The 24,043-nt window shown below is 42.8% G+C and overlaps 1 protein-coding gene across 4 annotated transcripts in view; it reads right to left on the bottom strand.

Annotated features, from left to right (window-relative positions):
* Nucleotides 1-19,506, bottom strand: part of CTNNA2 (catenin alpha 2) — a 361,600-nt gene extending 342,094 nt beyond the window's left edge. For all 4 annotated transcript variants that reach the window (XM_070756873.1, XM_070756876.1, XM_070756875.1 and 1 more), the window contains exon 1: nt 19,309-19,506. In XM_070756873.1, coding sequence (XP_070612974.1) covers nt 19,309-19,491 — 183 coding nt within the window. In that variant the 5' untranslated portion in view covers nt 19,492-19,506. The remainder of the gene's footprint in view (nt 1-19,308) is intronic.
* Nucleotides 19,507-24,043: the final 4,537 nt, after the last annotated feature.

Genomic DNA, 24,043 nt, shown 5'->3' with positions numbered 1-24,043 from the left:
ACTGGTACATGGTGGACCACATCCACTTCAAAATTATGGAAATAAGATTAAATAACTTTGATGAAAATAAATTGGAGAAGCTGATGGCACGATGGAATAAGGTGAAAAATTATATCTTAAGTAGAATTTATGACGACAATGTGAAAAATAAATTCCAATCACTTTTTGTAGGTAATGAAATGTAAACCGGAGCTAAGGAAGAAATTGAAACTTGTTGCAAATAATTTAACCCCCTAAATGGTGGTGGGGTTTTATTGGTGGTGGGCATGGTTTCTTTTAAGTACTTAAGGGTTTAGGTCACAGGGGTCCCCAAACCTGGCAACTTTAAGACTTGTGGACTTTAACTCCCAGAATTCACTGGCTGGCGAGTCTTAAAGTTACCAAGTGTGAAAAGACTAACTTCAGATTGTGTCCCCTTGTTCTTATGTTCACTTTCCTATTAAAAACACTTCTCTCCTGAACCTTATTGAACCCTTTAACAGATTTAAATGTTTCGTTTAAATGATCGTGTCCCCCCTTTCCCTTCTGTCCTCCAGGCTCTACAGATTGAGTTCATTAAGTCTTTCCTGATACATTTTATGCTTAAGACCTTCCACCATTCTTGTAGCCCGTCTTTGGACCCCTTCAATTTTGTCAATATCTTTTTGTAGGTGAGGTCTCCAGAACTGGACACAGTATTCCAAATGGGGCCTCAATAGCAATATCACAATCTCCCTCTTCCTGCTTGTGATACCTCTAGCTGTTGTGGTTAGCTCTGGCCCAGCTCCTGCCCCAAGGACTGTGGATGTGGGGGAGACATCCACATGCTGCAGGCCTGTTTTGCCCCCGGTGGAATCTGCTGATGAAGGCTCCTCTGACCAAGAAGACATGAGTGACAGGGAGGAGGAGAGTGTGGCAGACAGCTCAGAAGGAGATCAATTATCTAGCTCCTCCTTGGATTCAGAACAAGAGTTAATGATACAGCCACGCATGCGGAGAGCGATGCATAGGCAGCAACAGCTGAGAGATTATTATCAAAGAAAATGAGGCCACCTGTGGTTGGGTGGGTTGTGGTCATTAGTGAGGCTGCTATAAAGAGCAGCCTGTGGGTTTGGCCATTGTGGAGGATTATCTGATCGCTGTGTTTCGTGACTGCTTTACTGACTTTGACCTTTTGTGTGCTGATTTTCCCCCGCTTTGAAACTAAACCAGAGCAAAGTGTGTGTCACTTTGTGAAAGAAGAAGGACTGTGAATTGCCTCACAGCTGCAAGCTAAGTATCTCAGAACTGATAAGGGACTTGTACCAATTACCAGTTTGTTTGGAGACGAGTGCTCTTTGCTATACCAAAAGAGGGCTTAGGTTAAGTGAATTTTCATTATAAAGAACATTGTTTTGAATTTTCAAATGTGTGTGTGTCTGAAATTGTATCTGTGCATTTCTGGGAGGATTCTACCAGAGAGCCCGACAGAACATCTAGCTATGCAGCCAAGCAGAATTGTACAGGTGCAACAAACTGCAGAGGAAGAAAAGGCAAGGCCCGAATTAAGAAAAGTCAAGAATTCTTGCTGAAGGAAGTCAAACTAGGGCAGTTTTTGAAAATAATCAAAGGGAAGGCTGAATATAGAGATGAAACAATTGAATACCAATTTGCTAATTGGAAGAACAAGCCAAGGCATGGTCAATACTTGAAGACTATAGAAGGAAAGGCCAATAAAAAACCCCACATGGAACTTGTTAAGATCAGGAGTGTTGAAGAGAGAAATTGAAGACTTTATTTTTAGTGGCCCTCCAAACAACCTTTGCCAACTAATTGGGTGCAGGTGAATACTCAGCATGGAACAAACAGCAGCAAATGTCACCTTTGTAGTTGGGGGGGGAAAGGAAGAAACGGTTGACCGCTTGACCAGCGGCTGCAGGAAAATACAAACTGCCCTACAAACAGCGTTGTTGACCCAGTTGCCAAAATTCTTCGGAAACTTCGCCAGAGGGTTTGAATGTAGTAAAAACTGTCAGAAAGCAATGGGTGGGCACTTGTCAGAGAGAGATGGAACTGAGAAGTAAGGAGAATTTTTTTTCTGACCGCAGGAGCAATTAATCAATGCAATAGCTGACCTTATGGGGTTGTGGTACATGGTCCATCACTGGATCTTTTCAAGAACAGACTGGACAAGAATGGAACTGGGGTGATATAAGGCTCCTGCCCAGCTGCCTTCAGCAGGGAATTGAAAACCTGTCAGGTCCCTTACGGTCCTATGAGTCTATGACTCTGTGATTCTAATTGAAAAATAATTGTGAATTTATTTATTTATTGATTGATTGATTGGTTGATTGATTGATTGATTGATTGGATTTGTATGCCGCCCCTCTCCGTGGACTCGGGGCGGCTAACAACAGTGGTAAAAACAGCACGTCAACTAAACAATGCCACTTGGCAGGACCCAGGGGAAGAGCCTTCTCTGTGGCAGCCCCGGCCCTCTGGAACCAACTCCCCCCAGAGATTAGAATTGCCCCCACCCTCCTTGCCTTTCATAAGCTGCTTAAAACCCACCTCTGCCATCAGGCATGGGGGAACTGAGATACTCTTTCCCCCTAGACCTTTACAATTTTATGCATGGTATGTCTGAATGTATGTTTGGTTTTTACTTTAATGGGTTTTTAATTGTTTTTACTATTGGATTATTGTGTATACTGTTCTATTATTGTTGTTAGCCCCCCCCCCCCGAGTCTCCGGAGAGGGGCGGCATACAAATCCAATAAATAAATAAAAAATAAATAAATGTGACAATCCAATACTAAAACAGCTAAAAACCCTTGTTATAAAACCAATCATACATACAAACATACCATGCATAAATTTTAGAGGCCTAGGGGGAAAGATTATCTCAATTCCCCCAAGCCTGACGGCAGAGGTGGGTTTTAAGGAGCTTACGAAAGGCAAGGAGGGTGGGGGCTATTCTAATCTCTGGGGGGAGTTGGTTCCAGAGGGTTGGGGCCACCACAGAGAAGGCTCTTCCCCTGGGTCCCGTCAAACGACATTGTTTAGTTGACGGGACCCGGAGAAGGCCCACTCTGTGGGACCTAACTGGTCGCTGGGAATATTTTTGGTTTGGTTTGGTTTGGTTTGATTTGATTTGGCTTGATTTGATTTGATTTGATTTGATTGTCGCCCCTCTCCGAGGACTCAGGGAGACTCACAACATATCAAAACAATATACAATGCCAGGATTGGTAAAATACCAGGATTTGAGGGATAGGTTGATTGCTCATAAAAAAAATAAATTCAGTGGTACCTCTACCTACAAACGCCTCTACTTACGAACTTTTCTAGATAAGAACCGTGTGTTGAAGATTTGTTTTGCCTCTTCTCAAGAACCATTTTCCACTTACAAACCCGAGCCTCCGGAACTGTAACTGGAAAAGGCAGGGAGAAGCCTCCGTGGGGCCTCTCTAGGAATGTCCTGGGAGGAAAAAGGGCCGGAAAAGGTGGGGAGAAGCCTCTGTGGGGCCTCTCTAGGAATCTCCTGGGAGGAAACAAGGCCGGAAGAGGAGGGGGAGAAGCCTCCATGGAGCCTCTCTAGGAATCTCCTAGAAGGAAACAAGGCCGGAAGAGGAGGGGGAGAAGCCTCCATGGAGCCTCTCTAGGAATCTCCTGGGAGGAAACAGGGCCTCAATCGCATGCATTATTTGCTTTTAAATTGATTCCTATGGGAAAAATTGCTTCTTTTCACAAACCTTTCTACTTAAGAACCTGAATTAAGTTCGTAAGAAGAGGTACCACTGTACAGTGTCATACCAATCACACTGCAAACCTCAGAACAAAACCTAATGGACTCCCTCAATATCCAAAAATATTGAGGTTTTTTGGATCTGAAAACCATAACTTTCTTTTTTTGTTGAAAAAAAACCCCCATGCTGCTTGGAACAATCTACAGGGCGAAACTCTAATTTCTGACTTAGCAACATATATTTGGGGGGGGGGGTGTTCAATTGTAGTCATAAGCTCAGGACTACCCATAAAACATAAGGACCAGCTTGGATTTTGCCTGGATCTATTTCCTGAGATTCTAGGTTTTAATATATAACGATTACATCGAATTCACCATTACTTTACCTGTCGAGTCTGATTTATTCCCATCAGTCCTGGCAATTCCCCACCAGAGGAATGGTGGGCATTAATGTCTTCGGATAATTCTTCCTTATCTACTGATTCCGCTTAGCCTTAAAGCCCCAATTAAAATCTAATTTTATCTGATCTCTGAATTCAGAGTGCTCTTTAACGATGGATCCGAGAGCCAGGCAGACACATTAGCATGTGTTGTGTTCCAAGTGGTGATTGTTCCCTTTCATTTCTAATTTTTTTTTCTTGTATCCAACTAGTGATGGGCGAACTGAACTCTCACAATTCGGGTCTGTACTGAATTTTGCGGTGTTCGGTATGCCGAACACGAACCTGAATTTTTTCCAAAGTTCGGGCAAAGTTCAGGGTCGTGTTCGGCGTTCGGAGCTTTGACGTCACTGGCAGGTTGCTAAGGACTCCAAGGTGATCACTTCCTGGATTCCGTGGAATCCAGGAAGTGATCACCTTGGCGTCCTTAGCAACCTGCCAGTGACATTAAAGCTCTGTCCCCGGAATCTCTTCATGGGAGGGATTCCCCGTTCGGGTTCAATTGAATTTTGGGTAAAATTCGGCCGAATTTGCCAAACCCAAACACCGTTGGGTTTGCCCATCACTATAAACAACCACTAAGAAGGTACTTTGATTGCATGGCCCGAATTATTGGGTGGTTTCAGTGAAGGGTCACAAAATATTTACTACCACACTGTGGGCTTGGCTTGTTTTGTGAGTGTGGCTTGCCTGCCATGTGACTAGGTGGGAGTGGCTTGATGATCATGTGACCGGGGCGGTGGCTTAAAGGTCATGTGCCTGGCTTAAAGGTGGCCAACTTGACATCACTCGACATCACTTTTATATATCTTTTTCTTTTAATATTAGATTTGTTCACTGTTAGATTGTTTTTTATTATTGTTGTGAGCCGCCCCAAGTCTTCGGAGAGGGGCGGCATACAAATCTAATAAATAATAATAATAATAATAATAATAATAATAATAATAATAATTATTATTATTATTATTATTATTATTATTATTATTATTATTATTATCACTCGCTTCAAGGGTTAGGGTTAGGGTGCCTGGCCTCTCCTCGCCCCAAAGAGATACAATTTCCCTCTCTATTTACTATGACTGAACATCCCAAATATACAATTTAATTCTATGTATATATGCCATATGCGTACATACATATTACACACAGGCACACAAAAATATACATTATCTACTATATAAACTGTATGTCTATGTACGCACACTCACGCACGCCTCTTGTAAAATTATACACATTCAATCTCATTTACTGCAATAGGAAAAACAACCCCAGAGTCCAGAAGAGAAAAAAATAAAAAATAAAAAAAAGCATTTTTTTTCTGCGTACCTAAAGTAGACGACTTTAATGTTTCCAAATGTAAATGAATGCACTTGGGGAAAAGGAATCCCCAATCTGACTTTGCATTGGCAGTTCTGTGTTAGCAAAAACTTCAGAAGAGAAGGATTTAGCGGTCGTGATTTCTGGCAGTCTCCAAATGTGTGAGCAGTGTGGTCGGGCAGTAGGAAAAGCAAGTAGGATGCTTGGCTGTATAGCTAGAGGTATAACAAGCAGGAAGAGGGAGATTGTGATCCCGCTATATAGAGCGCTGGTGAGACCACATTTGGAGTACTGTGTTCAGTTCTGGAGATCTCACCTACAAAAAGATATTGACAAAATTGAACGGGTCCAAAGACGGGCTACAAGAATGGTGGAAGGTCTTAAGTATAAAACGTATCAGGAAAGACTTCATGAACTCAATCTGTATAGTCTGGAGGACAGAAGGGAAAGGGGGGACATGATCGAAACATTTAAATATGTGAAAGGGTTAAATAAGGTCCAGGTTTTTAATAGGAAAGTGAATACAAGAACAAGGGGACACAATCTGAAGTTAGTTGGGGGGAAAGATCAAAAGCAACATGAGAAAATATTATTTTACTGAAAGAGTAGTAGATCCTTGGAACAAACTTCCAGCAGACATGGTTGGTAAATCCACAGTAACTGAATTTAAACACGCCTGGGATAAACATAGATCCATTGTAAGATAAAATACAGGAAATAGTATAAGGGCAGACTGGATGGACCATGAGGTCTTTTTCTGCCATCAGTCTTCTATTTTTTCTATGTTTCTATGACTTCTCTACCTAAGAACCTGGTCACGGAACAAATTCAGTTTTTAAGTAGAGGTACCACTGTACTGTATGTGCACACAACCTAAATCCCTAACTGGCACCTTGTAACGAAGAACCAGGTTGCATTTACCAAAACCACAGTTTGCAAATACAGAAAAAACATTTGCTCTCCCCAAAATAGACAGTGGGAAGCGTTCGCTCTGTCAGATGTGCTTTTGGGTTACTAGTGTTCCCATAACAATCTGGGTGTCTTTTATAGCCAGGATAATTTTTAGCATGTTCTTAATGCTTAAAGTTTTATTTTTAATGTACATCTCCTGTGCATATTTACCTGCCTTCTACACCAGAAATTCACAATAATTTCTAATGCCGAAATCACCCTAAAAAAAAAAGGTTCAGCAACATGTTTCCAGTTTTATATTAAAAGGTAAAAGAACCTGCATATTTATTTCATGCCACAGAACTCCTTAGTACAATGCTTGCTTTTTTAAAAAAATCCTGTGCTACCTTATAAAGCTAAGGTCTGCACTTTGTTTATGATTACTAAATCTCATTTTATTACAGTCGTAGCAGAGCAGAATACAGATATTCGAAAGGATGCAGAAAGAATTGTCTTGTAGTGTGTAACTGTGCCCTCTTCTGCCCAATGCAGGAAAAAAACTTTATAACTCTATTAAATTACATTTATTTACACTTAAAAGACCAAAGGAACTTTACTCACTAGTTTCACACTGAGAAAAGGACAGTGTCTCCCATTAGAGCACTGAGCCAAGCATTAGACTCCAAGAATATCAGACATTCATGCTTCAGAACTTATTTTATTTATTTTATTTCATTTTATTTATTTATTAGATTTGTATGCCGCCCCTCTCTGGAGACTCAGAGCAGTTTATTTATTTATCATTTATTATTTATTTATTTATTGGATTTGTATGCCGCCCCTCTCCGGAGACTCGGAGCAACAATAAAACAGTGTACAATAGTAATCTACCGTGTTTCCCCGAAAGTAAGACAGTGTCTTACTTTCTTTTTATCCCCAAAAGCCCCACTATGTCTTACTTTCGGGGTATGTCTTATATTGGAAAAAAATTGTCGAATTTTTTGTTTTAACCATAAAATTAACATTTAGACGCGGTGACGTATGGAGGGGGGGCGGCGCAGAAGTGGGCAGGAGGCGGCGCTCATTAAGATCAGAGGGAGGTGGCAGACGCGGCGACGTATGGAGAGGGGGACGGCGCAGGCGTGGGCAGGAGGCGGCGCTCATTTGGATCAGATGGAGGCGGCAGACGCGGTGACGTATGGAGGGGGGGCGGCGCGGAAGTGGGCAGGAGGCGGCGCGCAGCTAGATGAGAGGGAGGCGGCAATACCCCCGTGTTTCCCCGAAAGTAAGACATATGTCTTACTTTCGGGGTACGGCTTATATTAGCCGACCCCCCTGAAACCCCCGATACGTCTTACAATCGGGGGTGTCTTACTATCGGGGAAACAGGGTAATACTAAAAACGATTAAAAAACCATTAATATAAAAACCAGACAGACATACAGACATACCATGCATAGAATTGTAAAGGCCTAGGGGGAAAGAGGATCTCAATTCCCCCATGCCTGGTGGCAGAGGTGGGTTTTAAGTAGCTTACGAAAGGCAAGGAGGGTAGGGGCAATTCTAATCTCTGGGGGGAGTTGGTTCCAGAGAGCCGGGGCCGCCACAGAGAAGGCTCTTCCCCTGGGTCCCGCCAAGCGACATTGTTTAGTTGACGGGACCCCGAGAAGATCCACTCTGTGGGACCTAACTAGTCGCTGGGATTTGTGCGGCAGAAGGCGGTCCCTGAGATAATCTGGTCCGGTGCCATGAAGGGCTTTATAGGTCATAACCAACACTTTGAATTGTGACTGGAAACTGATCGGCAACCAATGCAGACTGCGGAGTGTTGGTGTGACATGGGCATATTTAGGAAAGCCCATGATTGCTCTCGCAGCTGCATTCTGCACAATCCGAAGTTTCCGAACACTCTTCAAAGGTAGCCCCATGTAGAGAGCGTTACAGTAGTCGAGCCTCGAGGTGATGAGGGCATGAGTGACTGTGAACAGTGAGTCCCGGTCCAAGTAAGGTCGCAACTGGTGCACAAGGCTTACAACAAGTAACAATACAAATCCAAAAATTAAAACAGATTTAAGACCCTTAATATAAAAAAACAATCATACATCTCATACAGACCATACATAAAGCGGAACGGCCCAGGGGAATCAATTTCCCCGTGCCTGACGACAGAAGTGGGTTTTAAGAAGTTTGCGAAAGGCAAGGAGGGTGGGGGCAGTTCTAATCTCTGGGGGGAATTGATTCCTGAGAGTCAGGGCCGCCACAGAGAAGGCTCTTCCCCTGGGTCCCGCCAGGCGACATTGTTTCATCGAAGGGACCCTGGTAGGCAGAATTTTTTGCCCCATTTTCCTCCCTTATACTCTGAAAAATACGGTACTTTAAATCCAAGCCGCTACAGCTAACACTCCTATAACTGGCAGCATCATTTTCTAAAATGCAATTTAATTAACGGTCTTCTCGGATAAAGGCCCAGTTTGTGATAAAGACCGTTCCATGGAACACTTTCCATTGAAAATTGCAATTGGTTTTTTTTTTTCTCTCTCTCTCTCTCTCTCTCCCTTCCTTCCTTCCTTCCTCTTTCTTGTAGGACAGAAGGGAAAGGGAGGACATGATCAAAACATTTAATAATTATTATTAATAATAATAATTTACTAGATTTGTATGCCGCCCCTCTCTGAAGACTCGGGGCGGCTCACAATAATAAAAACAATATTACAGCAGAACAAATCTAATATTAAAAAACATATAAACATATTTAAATATGTTAAAGGGTTAAATAAGGTTCAGGAGGGAAGTGTTTTTAATAGGAAAGTGAACACAAGAACAAGGGGACACAATGTGAGGTCAGTTGGGGGTAAGATCAGAAGTAACATGAGAAAATATTATTTGACTGAAAGAGTAGTAGATGCTTGGAACAAACCTCCAGCAGACGTGGTTGGTAAATCCACAGGAACTGAATTTAAACATGCCTGGGATAAACATAGATCCATCCTAAGATTAAAATACAGGAAATGATATAAGGGCAGACTAGATGGACCATGAGGTCTTTTTCTGCCATCAATCATCTATGTTTCTATGTTTCTTTCTCTTTCTTTCTTTCTTTCTTTCTGTCTGTCTGTCTGTCTGTCTGTTTTTCTTTCTGTCTGTCTGTTTTTCTTTCTTTCTTTCTCCTTCCTTCCTTCCTTCTTCCTTTCTTTCTTTCTTTCCTTCCTTCCTTCTTTCTTTCTTTCCTTCCTTCCTTCCTTCCTTCCTTCCTTCCTTCTTTCTTTCTCTTTCTTTTCCCTCCCTCCTTTTCTCAGATCCTTGGAGCTGCTCGATGAGTCACACAGCCACACACGTCACAACCAGCAATATTCCGAGTGCTGAAAGAATGGATTTTATCAACGATGGAAACCCAGCTGTTTGCACCACGCATGTTTCGGATCAGGCACCCTGACCGTAAAAGACCATTATTTAAAATCCCAGGTTATGCCTGACAGAAAACACCACGGGTGATATTTCAAATGCCACTCGTGGCCTTTCCGTTTGGATGGAGGGAATACGATCCTGAATTTTAATACCGGGGATTAGAAAGCGTGCAGTGGCATCCAGTGGTTGTGTCAGAAACTGGAATCTCCACCGTTTCCACCACGGGAGAAAAAATTGCATTTGCAATAAAACCAGCGCACCGGATTCGCTTCGGTGGTTTCCCTGAAATATGACGTGCTCAAAACCCACTTTCCGCAGTTTTAATAATTAGGTACTTTGAACAAGCACACTCTGGAGTCTTCGAAAAAGGCCCGCAATCTTATATTATTACTCTGTCTCCAGGGTAGGGGGAGAATATTTGGAGAACCTTTCTGTTTTTCTGTTGTAGGTCATGAGTAAGCTCTCTCTCTCCCCCCCCTCCCCGCCTTGAAATAAATCTTGAAGTTTGTATCGCTTAAATATTTATACTCCACCGTGCCTTGTGAAAGTTGAGGGTTGGCTTGGAAAAAGGAAGAATCGTTAAAGTAGCAAAACCCAACGTTCGGCTTATTTAAATAATACAAGCCCCTTTCAATGGGAACATTAATCTCCCAAGTAAATTATTTAAGAGCTCTGGTTTATTATCCAGTCTAGATAAGCAAAATTTTGCTCACTGGTTAGGCGGGTTCCCTGGAAGGGCATTTAAACAATGTCGCTTGGCGGGACCCAGGGGAAGAGCCTTCTCTGTGGCGGCCCCGGCCCTCTGGAACCAACTCCCCCCAGAGATTAGAATTGCCCCCACCCTCCTTGCCTTTCGTAAGCTACTTTAAACCCACCTCTGCTGTCAGGCATGGGGGAATTGAGACCCTCTTTCCCCCTAGGCCTTTACAATTCTATGCATGGTATGTATGTATGTATGTATGTCTGGTTTTTATACTAATGGATTTTAAATCGTTTTTAGTATTAGATTACTATTGTACGCTGTTAGCCGCTCTGAGTCTCCGGAGAGGGGCGGCATACAAATCCAATAAATAAATAAATAAATTTAAATGGTTTTAGACACACTGGAGAACATTCTGGTTTTTCCAAGTGTTGGAAGAAATAAAATCCAGCCATGTAGCCAGGTAGTATAGTGTTCCCTTGATTTTTGCGGGTTCGAACTTCGCGAAATGTCTATACCACGGTTTTTCAAAAATATTAATGAAAAAATACTTCGCGGGTTTTTCCCCTATACCACGGTTTTTCCCGCCCAATGATGTCATATGTCATTGCCAAACGTTCGTCTGCCTTTAATAATTTTTTAAAAATAAACTTTAATAAATAAACATGGTGAGTAATAATCTAAATGGTTGTTAACGGAATGGGAAATTGTAATTTAGGGTTTTAAAGTGTTAAGGGAAGGCTTGTGATACTGTTCATAGCCAAAAATAGTGTATTTACTTCCGCATCTCTACTTCGCGGAAATTCAACTTTCGCGGGCGGTCTCGGAACGCATCCCCCGCGAAAATCGAGGCTCACCAGTGCGGTCACTACTAAGAATACAAGGGTCAGGGAAACGAGAAGGGAAATATAAGTGGTATTACACACCCATTCAACTTGCATACTTTCAGCAGAAGTTTAAGGGTATTTGTTGGCATGGGTGTCAAGATAAAGGAGTGTTTATGCATATGTTTTGGGAATGCCCGGTAGTGCAAATTCTTTGGCAAAAAGTACAAGTGTTGGTTATGACCTATAAAGCCCTTCATGGCACCGGACCAGATTATCTCAGGGACCGCCTTCTGTTGCACGAATCCCAGCAACCAGTTAGGTCCCACAGAGTGGATCTTCTCCGGGTCCCGTCAACTAAACAATGTCGCTTGGCGGGACCCAGGGGAAGAGCCTTCTCTGTGGCGGCCCCGGCCCTCTGTTACCAACTTCCCCCCAAAGATTAGAATTGCCCCCACCCTCCTTGCCTTTCGTAAGCTACTTTAAACCCACCTCTGCTGTCAGGCATGGGGGAATTGAGACCCTCTTTCCCCCTAGGCCTTTACAATTCTATGCATGGTATGTATGTATGTATGTCTGGTTTTTATACTAATGGGTTTTAAATCGTTTTTAGTATTAGATTACTATTGTACACTGTTTTATTGTTGCTGTTAGCCGCTCCGAGTCTCCGGAGAGGGGCGGCATACAAATCCAATGAATGAATGAATGAATGAATGAATGAATAAATAAAGAAATAAATAAATAAATAAATAGGATATTAAATAGGATGTTAAATATACGGTGGATAATTACCAAGGAAATGGCAGTATTAGTTAAAAGCAATGCGATGGGAGAATTTAGAGAAATAAAACAAGCAGCGATAGAAAGCGCTCAGGTGGTAATATTCTTGGGTTAGAAGGATGTGACAAAATGGACAATGCAAAATTGGTACCGGTACATGGTGGATCATATTCAATTTGAGATTATGGACAAAAGGATGAATTCGATGGGACAACTGATGGGACAATAGACAAGGAAAGGCAATATGTGGCGAGTAGAATCCGAGACCAAGCTACAAGGAGTAAATTGGAATCACTCCATAATATGTAAACAAATACTTTGCTCTTTGGTTAAAATGGTATATACAAGAAACACCCTCGATTTGGTGGTGGGGTGTGAATGCTTGTTTGAGGGTGGACACTACTCACAAAGCACCTGTTTTATGTTCATAATTTTTTAAAAATATTAAACTTAAAAAAAACCCATAGTGGTCACTAAATGAACAGTTGTAAGTCGAGGACTACCTACCTGTATGTTGGACATTGTATCACATGTCGTTTAAAATTACATGTTTTAAAGTTCATTGCTAATTGCATGTTTTTGCAAAACAGTAACTGTCCACCATACTAAAAAAAAAAAGTTCTCAACGAGGTATTTTGCGTTTGGTCAACCTGCCTATTAAATTTATTTATCTATCTACTCATTCATCCCTTTATTCCTTCACCTGGAATAAGAAAGAGGTGGAAAGTCTGTCCAAGAGCTATAAAAACAATTGTCGGGATGTCACGGATCTCTTCAAACAAGGGTTTTGACACCTGCTTCATAAAAATTTAATTGCGCTGACATTTAGATGAATGGGAAATTTATCGGCAAAGTCTCTCGCTCCCAACCCATCAAGTTCACTGGGTTGGGGGAGAAGATAAAAAAAGAGGAAGCAGCAATCTGAACCCCATCTGTGATTAAAAAGTCCGATAGAACTTCACTGGGCTTTACACCGAAGTAGTCAATTATTTACAAATGCTACCTTTAATAGCTTTGATTATTCTAAGCGTTCCCTGAAAAGCCAGAAATACGACGATGGGCATCCATTGATAGATGGCCCTTGTCTAAGGCAGTGTTTTTCAACCAGTGTGCCGTGGCACACTAGTGTGCCGCGAGACATGGTCAGGTGTGCCGCGAAGCTCAGAGAGAAAGCAAGAGAGAGAGAAAGCAAGAGAGAAAGAAAGCAAGAGAGAGAGAAAGCAAGAGAGAAAGAAAGAGAGAGAAAGAAAGCAAGAGAGAGAAAGAGCGAGCGAGAGAGAAAGAGCACAAGAGAGAAAGAAAGCAAGAGAGAGAAAGAGAACAAGAAAAAGAAAGAGAGAGAGAAAGAGAGAGAAAGAAAGCAAGAGAGAGAGAAAGCAAGAGAGAAAGAAAGAGAGAGAAAGAAAGCAAGAGAGAGAAAGAGCGAGTGAGAGAGAAAGAGCACAAGAGAGAAAGAAAGCAAGAGAGAGAAAGAGAACAAGAAAAAGAAAGAGAGAGAGAAAGAGAGAGAAAGAAAGCAAGAGAGAGAGAGGGAAGGAGAGAGAGGGGGGAGGGAAGGAGGGAGAAAGAAAGAGAGCAAAAAAGAGAGGAAGGAAGAGAAAGAAAGAGGGATGGAGAGAGAGAGGAAGGAAGAGGAAGGAAGGGAGAGAAAGAGGGAGGGAGAAAGAAATAGAGCGAAGGAGAGGAAGAGAGAGAGAATTTTTTTGTCCAAACTTTTTTTAGCTGCCCCCGCCCCGCCCCCCCGCTCAATTGCCCTAGGGTTTCGTAAATGTAAAAAATGTGCCGCGGCTCAAAAAAGATTGAAAATCACTGGTCTAAGGTACCATAACTAAATTGGACCATCCAGATGAGTCAGCTATCCAAGGCTGACACCAATCACTGTCTCAGATAGGAGACAGTGATGGATATCTCTCGACATCTCGTGAATCTAATTTATTGTTCCCGGCCACACGGATTAACCTTGAGCACTTCCAACTCTTCCAGACTCCGGGGTTACAAGGATGGTCCCTTCCATTGGTCAGCAGGAAGAAGCAAACAGCAAACTGTGGTTAAATCCTGGCTTCCACGTTACATTGTGGCATAAAAGAAAAATTTCTACAAGACAATGTACTGTTGGTATTTTAATACCAGATAAGTTATCTAAGATGGAGAAATGGCTGCAGAAGCTGATGGGTGTTGGCTGAAAGGGCAAAATGACTGTTTTGTGATCAAGGAAAAGAACACGTACAGTGGTGCCTCTACTTACGAAGTAGAAAAGTTTGTAAGAAGAAGCAATTTTTCCCATAGGAATCAATGTAAAAGCAAATAATGTGTGCGACTGGGGAGACCACAGGGAGGGTGGAGGTCCTGTTTCCTCCCAGGAGATTCCTAGAAAGGCCCCACGGAGGTCCCCGCCTTTTCCAGCCCTCTTACCTCCCAGGAGATTCTTACAGAGGCCCCACGGAGGCTTCTCCCTGCCTTTTCCCACCCTCTTTCCTCACAGGAGATTCCTAGAGAGGCCCCACGGAGGCTTCTCCCTGCCTTTTCCCGCCCTCTTTCCTCCCAGGAGATTCCTAGAGAGGCCCCACGGAGGCTTCTCCCTGCCTTTTCCCACCCTTTTTCCTCCCAGGAGATTCCTAGAGAGGCCCCACGGAGGCTTCTCCCTGCCTTTTCCCGCCCTCTTTCCTCCCAGGAGATTCCTAGAGAGGCCCCACGGAGGCTTCTCCCTGCCTTTTCCCGCCCTCTTTCCTCCCAGGAGATTTCTACAGAGGCCCCACAGAGGTTTTTCCCCACCTTTTATGGCCCTGTCTCCTCCCGGGAGATTCCTAGAGAGGCCCCACAGAGGTTTCTCCCTGCCTTTTCCAACCCTCTTTCCTCCCAGGAGATTCCTACAGAGGCCCCACAGAAGCTTCTCCCTGCCTTTTCCGTCCCTGTTTCCTCCCAGGAGATTCCTAGAAAAGCCCCATGGAGGGTTCTCCCTGCCATTTCTGGTTAAGGTTTCGGAGGCTCGGGTTTATAAGTGGAAAATGGTTCTTGAGAACAGGCAAAAAAATATCTTGAACACCCGGTTCTTATCTAGAAAAGTTTATAAGTAGAGGTGTTCGTAGGTAGAGGTACCACTATACTTTTGAAGTGGAAAGCAATGAAACTCTATATCCTTATGGGGGGAGGGATGAACTACTCTTCCTCACTCCCTTTTTTCTAAAGTGCTGAACTTTCTTTAAACACCAGACTTTTTGGCTGTCACATCAAAAAAGGTTGCAATCCGTTTGAGACTCTGGAATGTTCCTGTTCTGACCCAGTTCCCCAAACATCACCAACCCTCTGCAGTTGAATCAACCATTTTGCCCCAGCAAAATGTTTCTTTTCACCTCAAGGTCACAGGTCTGCTAGGTAGCGCTCTACTGATTTTCATAGGGAAGATCAGCTATATCACATCTTTTTTTATATAAAACTTTCAATCATTTTTAGGACGTTGGAAACCTTCTTGAAAGATCCGTTTGCGATTCATCATCATTTACTAAACTGTTGCAGTATAACTGTTAGAATAGGATTTATAAATCTGGACCTCTAGCATAAGAATACTCTGCTTACCCTGATTCTATAACCCAGGACAAGAAGGGCACTAAACTCGCCTAATCTGCATTCCTGGCAATTACTACAGGGAAACAAAAGGGCTCAAATAAACATCTCACAATAAGCAAAGTTTTCACCACTCCGGACAGGACGTTATAGGATCAAAGAGGGGAATTTACATTGCCTGAAGCATACAACAGCAGGACAGGGTGATTAAGGAAGATTAGTAAGATAAGGCAGAAGACTTCAGAGAAATTAGGTGTGAGGAACATCTGCTCTTGGGAAGCTTTCTAGGAAATTGTTTCTTGATATCTATGGGAAAAGGAAGAACTCAAAAGATACGTTTGAAGTAATGTTATTGGATGTATCATTTGACATGTATATGTAATTATCCCCATTTCCTTATGGTCCCAAATAAAAAGGAGTACATGGCTCTACACTATGTCACTTCACCCAGAGAGAGACAATGTGTCCAAGCTTTCTTTCTAGGATTCGCGTTCGTGAGTGACCCCACACAGCTGGGTTGCACTTAGCCCCTTTTGAGGACATTGCCTTCACTAGGGACTTTGACAGCATCCACACTAAACTAGTCAAATCATCGCCATATTTAAGAAGCATCCCTTCGTCCCCACGCTTCGATAATATGGTCATGGAGTGTTTTAAAAATTCGCTACAAGCACATAATACATAATCTGCTGTTAATTTCAAATGTGTCGTATCAACATTGTTGAATTCGGTTCTTGGAAACAAGCTAGGAAATTCGGTTCTGGAGGCCATTGTGTTGGGCCCTTCGAGTGAGTAAACGCCAATGCAAAACCATCAGTTGTGTTTGGCTAAGCAAACTTTTTAAGATTTAAAATTTAGAGGCATCTTCAATACCGTAAAGCGAAGTCTTTATATAGCCATGTCGATTATGCTACCAAACGCTCCCGGGTTTTGTGCCTGGAAATTTGAAGTGTGTTAATATATATTTCAATGATTTCATTGTCACCACGGCCATAAAGATAGCAACTCAACAGCTGTGGAAAGCCCACGCAAGACGTACTTTCTTAATAACTCACATGATACCGGTAACAAGCATCTACCCACGTATCAGCCAAGAAATTCCAACATTTGTTCCAGCAGCTAAACAAAATAGTAAATTGTGTCTCCATCTATGGAGGCGAGAGGAAATATTTTAACACTTTACCTGAGTTTTACACCTTCCAATCCGTAGCTCTCTTTCAATTTAATCCCATTATTTATAATATGCGTTGTATATAGGGGATACCTAAACCAGGCAAGTTTAAGATTTGTGGACTTCAACTCCCAGAATTTGCACAGCCAGACATGTTGAATTCTGGGAGTTGAAGTCCGCAAGTCTTAAACTTGCCTGGTTTGGAGAACTCTGCTACGAGGGCCACCCAGAAAGTAATGCACCACATTTTTTTTCTTAGCCTAGATTAATGGTAGGAATGCAAAACTTTAGTTATACATTGTTTGAACTGTCAGGATGTCCAGTCAACGAAGCAGTGGAAGTGATGTGCCGGTGAGGCTGTTGGGGCCTGGATAGGTGTCAACAGACTCAAACTCAGCCCTGATAAGATGGAGTGGCTGTGGGTCTTGCCTCCCAAGGACAATTCCATCTGTCCGTCCATAACCCTGGGGTGGAGGATTCTTGACCCCCTCAGAGAGGGTCCGCAACTTGGGTGTCCTCCTCGATCCACAGTTCACATTAGGGAAACATCTTTCAGCTGTGGCGAGGGGGTCATTTGCCCAGGTTCGCCTGGTGCACCAGTTGCAGCCCTATTTGGACCGGGAGTCACTGCTCACAGTCACTCATGCCCTCATCACCTCGAGGTTCGACTACTGTAACACTCTCTACATGGGGCTACCTTTGAAAAGTGTTCGGAAACTTCAGATCCTGCAGAATGCAGCTGCGAGAGCAATCATGGGCTTCCCCAAATATGCCCATGTTACACCAACACTCCGCAGTCTGCATTGTTTGCCGATCAGTTTCCAGTCACAATTCAAAGTGTTGGTTATGACCTATAAAGCCCTTCATGGCATCGGACCAGAATATCTCAGGGACCGCCTTCTGCCGCACGAATCCCAGCGACCAGTTTGGTCCCACAGAGTTGGCCTTCTCCGGGTCCCGTCGACTAAACGATGTCGTTTGGCGGGACCCAGGAAAAGAGCCTTCTCTGTGGCGGCCCCGACCCTCTGGAACCAGCTCCCCCCCAGATATCAGTGTTGCCCCCACCCTCCTTGCCTTTCGCAAGCTCCTTAAAACCCACCTCTGTCGTCAGGCATGGGGGAATTGAGACTTTCCCTTCCCCCTAGGCTTATAGAATTTATACATGGTATGCTTGTATGTATGATTGGTCTCTTAAATTGGGGTTTTTTAGATTGTTTTTAATATTAGATTTGTTCACATTGTCTTTTTTATTGTTGTTAGCCGCCCCGAGTCTTCGGAGAGGGGCGGCATACAAATCTAATAAATACAAAATACAGGAGTGCATGTGTAAATTGTACATTTTTTCAGACAGAGCGCGTAGCTGCAGCTGGGTTTCGAAATGGCGCTTGTAAGTGATGTACGTTACAAGCAGCGTGCCATCATTGAATTTCTCACTGCAGAGAAAGAAAACTTGTTGGGAACGTTCACAAATGTTTGTGTACAGTTTATGGGGAATCTGCAGTCGACAGAAGTACGGTTAGTCGTGGAAGACATTTTGAAGATGACGAAGAGGTGATTCGCACAGTGCAGAAATGGCTTTGTGACCAGAACAAGGAGTGGTACCGACAGGGCATAGATGCCTTTGTGTCTCGCTGGAGAAAGGTCATAGAACGGGACGGAGATTACGTGGAAAAATAGAGAGTGTAGAAGAAACCGATTAGGTCCCACAGAGTTGGCCTTCTCCGGGTCCCGTCAACCAAACAATGTCGTTTGGCGGGCCCCAGGGGAAGAGCCTTCTCTGTGGCAGCCCCGGCCCTCTGGAATCACCCCCCCCCAGAGATTAGAACTGCCCCCACACTCCTTGTCTTTCGTAAATTACTCAAGACCCATCTATACTGCCAGGCATGGGGGAGTTGAGACACCTTTTCCCCAGGCATTTTTTAAAATATTTATGTTTGGGTATGCATATGTTGTTTGCTTTTTTAAATACGATAGGGTTTTATGTGGTTTTTAATATTAGATTTGTTTTCGCTGGAATATTGTTTTTATTATTGTTGTGAGCCACCCCGAGTCTTCGGAGAGGGGCAGCATACAAATCTAATATAATGAATTGAATTGAATTTCTTGTGTGTAAATTTCATCGCATTCAATAAATAATTGTCGAAGAAACAAATGTGGTGCGTTACTTTCTGGGTGACCCTTATATATACAACAATGGTGATACCGGATAAAATAAGTTATTGATCTTCAATAGGGATAATTAAACTAAAAATGTTGAAAGCAATGTGCCACCACCAAAGATGTACGTATTACAGGTGTAACTGATTCCTACCAAGGAAGTTACATGTTGATCACTCTGGTTCATCTTCCAAAACCCACATTTCATTCAGGACAAAACTCCACCACGAACCAATGCATACCTTACATTATTTTAATGGGCCACCTCTGGGGTAGATGCCACCCACCAAGCATGCGAGATAATTTCCCCACCCGGAGAGAAAGAGAGAAGAAAGGAAAAGCAGAGGGTCGCTTACGTTATTCATGTACTCGGTCAGCAAATCCTGCAGGGCCTGTCTCACCGCGTTGCACTCGGCCACGATTCTCTCCCGGCGGTCATCCCGGGTGCAAGAGGAATCGGCCATGAGGGCGGCCCCACTGATGATGCTCTCCAGTCGCTCTTCCAGGGAGGGCCGAAATCGGGCTTCGCTGAACGTCATGGGATCTAAAATGATCTTGTTCTGCAAAAGTCAAAGGAAGAAGAAAGGGGAGTTTGTAAAAGCTTACGACTGAGTAACACCAAGGGTTTGAAAGAGAAATTACGATTATTATTTATCGTTAACTGCTTATTAGGCTGCACGAATCCCAGCGACCAGTTAGGTCCCACAGAGTGGGTCTTCTCCGGGTCCCGTCAACTAAACAATGTCACTTGGCGGGACCCATGGGAAGAGCCTTCTCTGTGGCGGCCCCGGCCCTCTGGAACCAACTCCCCCCAGAGAATTGCCCCCACCCTCCTTGCCTTTCGTAAGCTCCTTAAAACCCACCTCTGCCGTCAGGCATGGGGGAACTGAGATATTCTTTCCCCCTAGGCCTTTACAATTTATACATCGTATGTTTGTGTGTGTGTTTGGTTTTACAATAAGGGTTTTTTAGTTGTTTTAGTATTGGATTGTTACATGCTGTTTTTATTACTGTTGTTAGCCGCCCCGAGTCTACGGAGAGGGGCGGAATACAAATCCAAGAAAGAAAGAAAGAAAGAAAGAAAGAAAGGAAGGAAGGAAGGAAGGAAAGAAAGAAAGAAAGAAAGAAAGAAAGAAAGAAAGAAAGAAAATTATTAAATTTAGATGCCAATTTCACCCTGAGCTGATGCCAGGCAGAAATAAAAGCTCGGAATTTTTGTGGGAGGAGGTGGAAGAAGAAGAGGAGGAGGAGGAAGCTGCTGAAGGAAGAAGGTGAGGCAAGGGAAATAAAAAATAATCCAAAACTTTAAGGCTTAAAAAAAAAAAAAGAGGGACTCGGAGGCAGCGCCCAGAGAAAGGAAAATGCTCCGTTCCCTCTGGGCTGCCAAAGCCTCCTTAAGCGCCACCGAAAGGCTCCTCTGGCAGCCCAGAAAAGCCCGGGATTAAAGGGGAAATAGCAGGAAACTGGCCGGGCCTTCGTACCGCTCTGAAATTTCCTGGGAAATTTTTCCAGGCTCGGGTTCGTAAGTAGAAATTGGTTCTTAAGAAGAGGCAAAAAAATCTTGAACACCCGGTTCTTATCTAGAAAAGTTCTTAAGTAGAGGCGTTCTTAGGTAGAGGTACCACTGTATAACGCTAATAGCTGTATATACAGTACTACTAAGTACTACAACAAAGAATGTTTTTTCTGTGTCAGCTCAGGAAGCTCAAACTGCCCAAGGAGCTGCTGATACAGTTCTACAGAGGAATCATTGAGTCTGTCATCTGCACCTCTATAACTGTCTGGTTTGGTGCTGCAACCCAACAGGACTGACACAGATCTCAGAGGACAATCAGAACTGCAGAAAAAGCAATTGCTGCCAACCTGCCTTCCATTGAGGACCTGTAGACTGCACGAGTCAAAAAGAGGGCGGGGAAAATATTTACTAACCCCTCACATCCTGGATACAAATTGTTTCAACTACTACCCTCAAAACGTCGCTACAGAGCACTGCACACCAAGACAACTAGATACAAGAACAGTTTTTTTCCGAACGCCATCACTCTACTAAACAAATAATTCCCTCCACACTGTCAGACTTTCTACTAAATCTGCACTTCTATTCTACTAGTTTTTCTCATCATTCCTTTCACCCATTTCCTCCCATGTTGACTGTATGACTGTAACTTGTTGCTTATATCCTAAGATTTTTATTAATATTGCTTCTTCATTGCTTATTTGACCCCTATGGCAATCATTAAGTGTCGTACCACATGATTCTTGACAAATTTATATTTTATTTTATGTACGCTGAGAGCATGTGCACCAAGACAAATTCCTTGTGTGTCCAATCACACTTGGCCAATAAAAATTATATTCTATTCTATTCTATTCTATTCTATCCTACAGTACTACTATTAATTTAATTTTCTTTGGTCTTCTTCTGTACTTACTATTGAGTTTTCTTTTTTTAAAAATGGAACATTATAAAAATATTTAAAAAGGGGAAAAAAAGATTTTAGGAAACTCGCTTTGGGAATAAGAACCTAAAACGTTCCAACGAAAGAATTCTGCAGCAAAGTTTAAAAACAACAACAACCCAAGGTCAGTTACCCAGAAACCCAGCCAGCATTTAGAAAAGATTAAATCTTCCTGGGCAACAAAGGTACATTCTGGAAACCAGATTACCAGAATTGGAGGCCACTTAAAAACAGATTAGACCTGATGCTGCTGCCCTTTAATCACATTCATCTATAGCTGGCATTGTGTAAAGGCAACAAGAGTTATCCGTCCGCCCTTGAAGTGGGAAGGATGGTATTACAGAGGAATTGAAAGCAATATTTGTTCTGGCAAGGAAGGGAACCATTCGCTTGCCCAGCGCACGTTTTATCATTGGGTTAACGCCTTCTGCAGCCTCCTGCGATTTGATTTGAAGAGTGGGCGGTGATGCAGAATTCACCCTGACTTATATGCCTCTTGGCAGAATTGTTTAACTCAATGCTGGGTTTGCAAGTGAATCCTAGAATCCTATGTCACTCACCATAGAAACATAGAAGACTGACGGCAGAAAAAGACTTCATGGTCCATCTCGTTCGCCCTTATACTATTTCCTGTATTTTATCTTAGGATGGATCTATGTTTATCCCGGGCATGATTCAGTTACTGTGGATTTACCAACCACGTCTGCTGGAAGTTTGTTCCAGGCATCTACTACTCTTTCGGTCAAATAATATTTTCTCACGTTGCTTCTGATCTTTCCCCCAATTGACCTCAGATTGTGTCCCCTTGTTCTTGTGTTCACTTTCCTATTAAAAACACTTCCCTCCTGAACCTTATTTAACCCTTTAACCTATTTAACTGTTTCGATCCTGTCCCCCCTTTTCCTTCTGTCCTTCAGACTATACAGATTGAGTTCACTGAGTCTTTCCTGATACGTTTTATGCTTAAGACCTTCCACCATTCTTGTAGCCCGTCTTTGGACCCGTTCAATTTTGTCAATATCTTTTTGTAGGTGAGGTCTGCAGAACTGAACACAGGATTCCAAATGTGGTCTCACCAGCGCTCTATACAGCGGGATCACAATCTCCCTCTTCCTGCCTGTGATACCTCTAGCTTTGCAGCCAAGCATTCTACTCGCTTTTTTAAATTTATTTATTCATTCATTCATTCATTCATTCATTCATTCATTCATTCATTCATTCATTCATTGGATTTGTATGCCGCCCCTCTCCGTAGACTCAGGGCGGCTAACAACAGTAATAAAAAACATCATGCAAATCCAATATTAAAACAACTAAAAAACCCTTATTGTAAAACTAATCATACCTACAAGCAAACATACCATGCATAAATTGTAAAGGCCTAGGGGGAAAGAATATCTCAGTTCCCCCATGCCTGATATCAGAGGTGGCTTTTAAGGAGCTTACGAAAGGCGAGGAGGGTGGGGGCAATTCTAATCTCCGGGGGGAGTTGGTTCCAGAGGGTCGGGGCCACCATAGAGAAGCCTTTTCCCCTGGGCCCCACCAAATGACATTGTTTTGTTGATGGGACCCGGAGGAGGCCCACTCTGTGGGACCTAACCGGTCGCTGGGATTCGTGTGGCAGAAGGTGGTCTCATAGATACCCTGGTCCGGTGTCATGAATTTTCTCATGTTGCTTCTGATCTTTCCCCCAACTAACCTCAGACTGTTCCCCTATGTTCTTGGGTTCACTTTCCTATTAAAAACACTTCCCTCCTGAACCTGATTTAACCCTTTGACATATTTAAATGTTTCGATCATGTTCTGTATGCGCAGAAGCAAAAAATAAATCATCTAAAAAAAATCAGATCTTTGAGATCCAATAAGAAGTTTAGGAAAAAATATATCTGCTAAAATTTGTTTTTAATATTATGAGATACAGTGTAATATGAGAAAATATTATTTGACTGAAAGAGTAGTAGATACTTGGAACAAATTTCCAGCAGACGTGGTAGATGAATCCACAGTAACTGAATTGAAACATGCCTGGGATAAACATAGATCCATCCTAAGATAAAATACAGGAAATAGTATAAGGGCAGACTAGATGGACCATGAGGTCTTTTTCTGCCGTCAGTCTTCTATGTTTCTATGTTTCTAACCTTTTTTTAAAAATGTGTATGTACAGTGGTACCTCTACTTAATTCGTTCCCTGACCAGGTTCTTAAGTAGAAAAGTTTGTAAGTAGAAGCAATATTTCCCATAGGAATCAATGTCAAAGCAAATAATGCGTGCAAACCCATCAGGAAAGAAATAAAAGCTTGGAATTTGGGTGGGTGGAGGAGGAGGAAGAGGAGGAAGAAGAGGAGGAGGACAGTCGCTACTGAAGGAAAAAGGTGAGGTCAGGGGAATCAAAAGTTTAAAACTTTACAATCCGCTAGTGTCGAGCGCCCACAGCTTTTGTAGGCAAGTTTGTTTGTTTGTTTGTTCATTGATTGATTGATTAGATTTATATAAATTGTTCCAATTGTTCTCACGGTCAGGAAATTTGGTCTGAGTTCTGAGTGGGATCTCTTTTTAATGATTCGCCTGGCTGTTTATAATGTATATATTGGCAGCTGTGTACAATTTATTTGGAGGTTTCTGATTGTTT

The sequence above is a fragment of the Erythrolamprus reginae genome, chromosome 7, assembly GCF_031021105.1.
Source record: "Erythrolamprus reginae isolate rEryReg1 chromosome 7, rEryReg1.hap1, whole genome shotgun sequence".
In the NCBI taxonomy this organism is placed as follows: Eukaryota; Metazoa; Chordata; class Lepidosauria; order Squamata; family Dipsadidae; genus Erythrolamprus; species Erythrolamprus reginae.
Note: the sequence above shows the minus strand (reverse complement) of the source record. Positions and strands in the feature narration are given on the sequence as shown.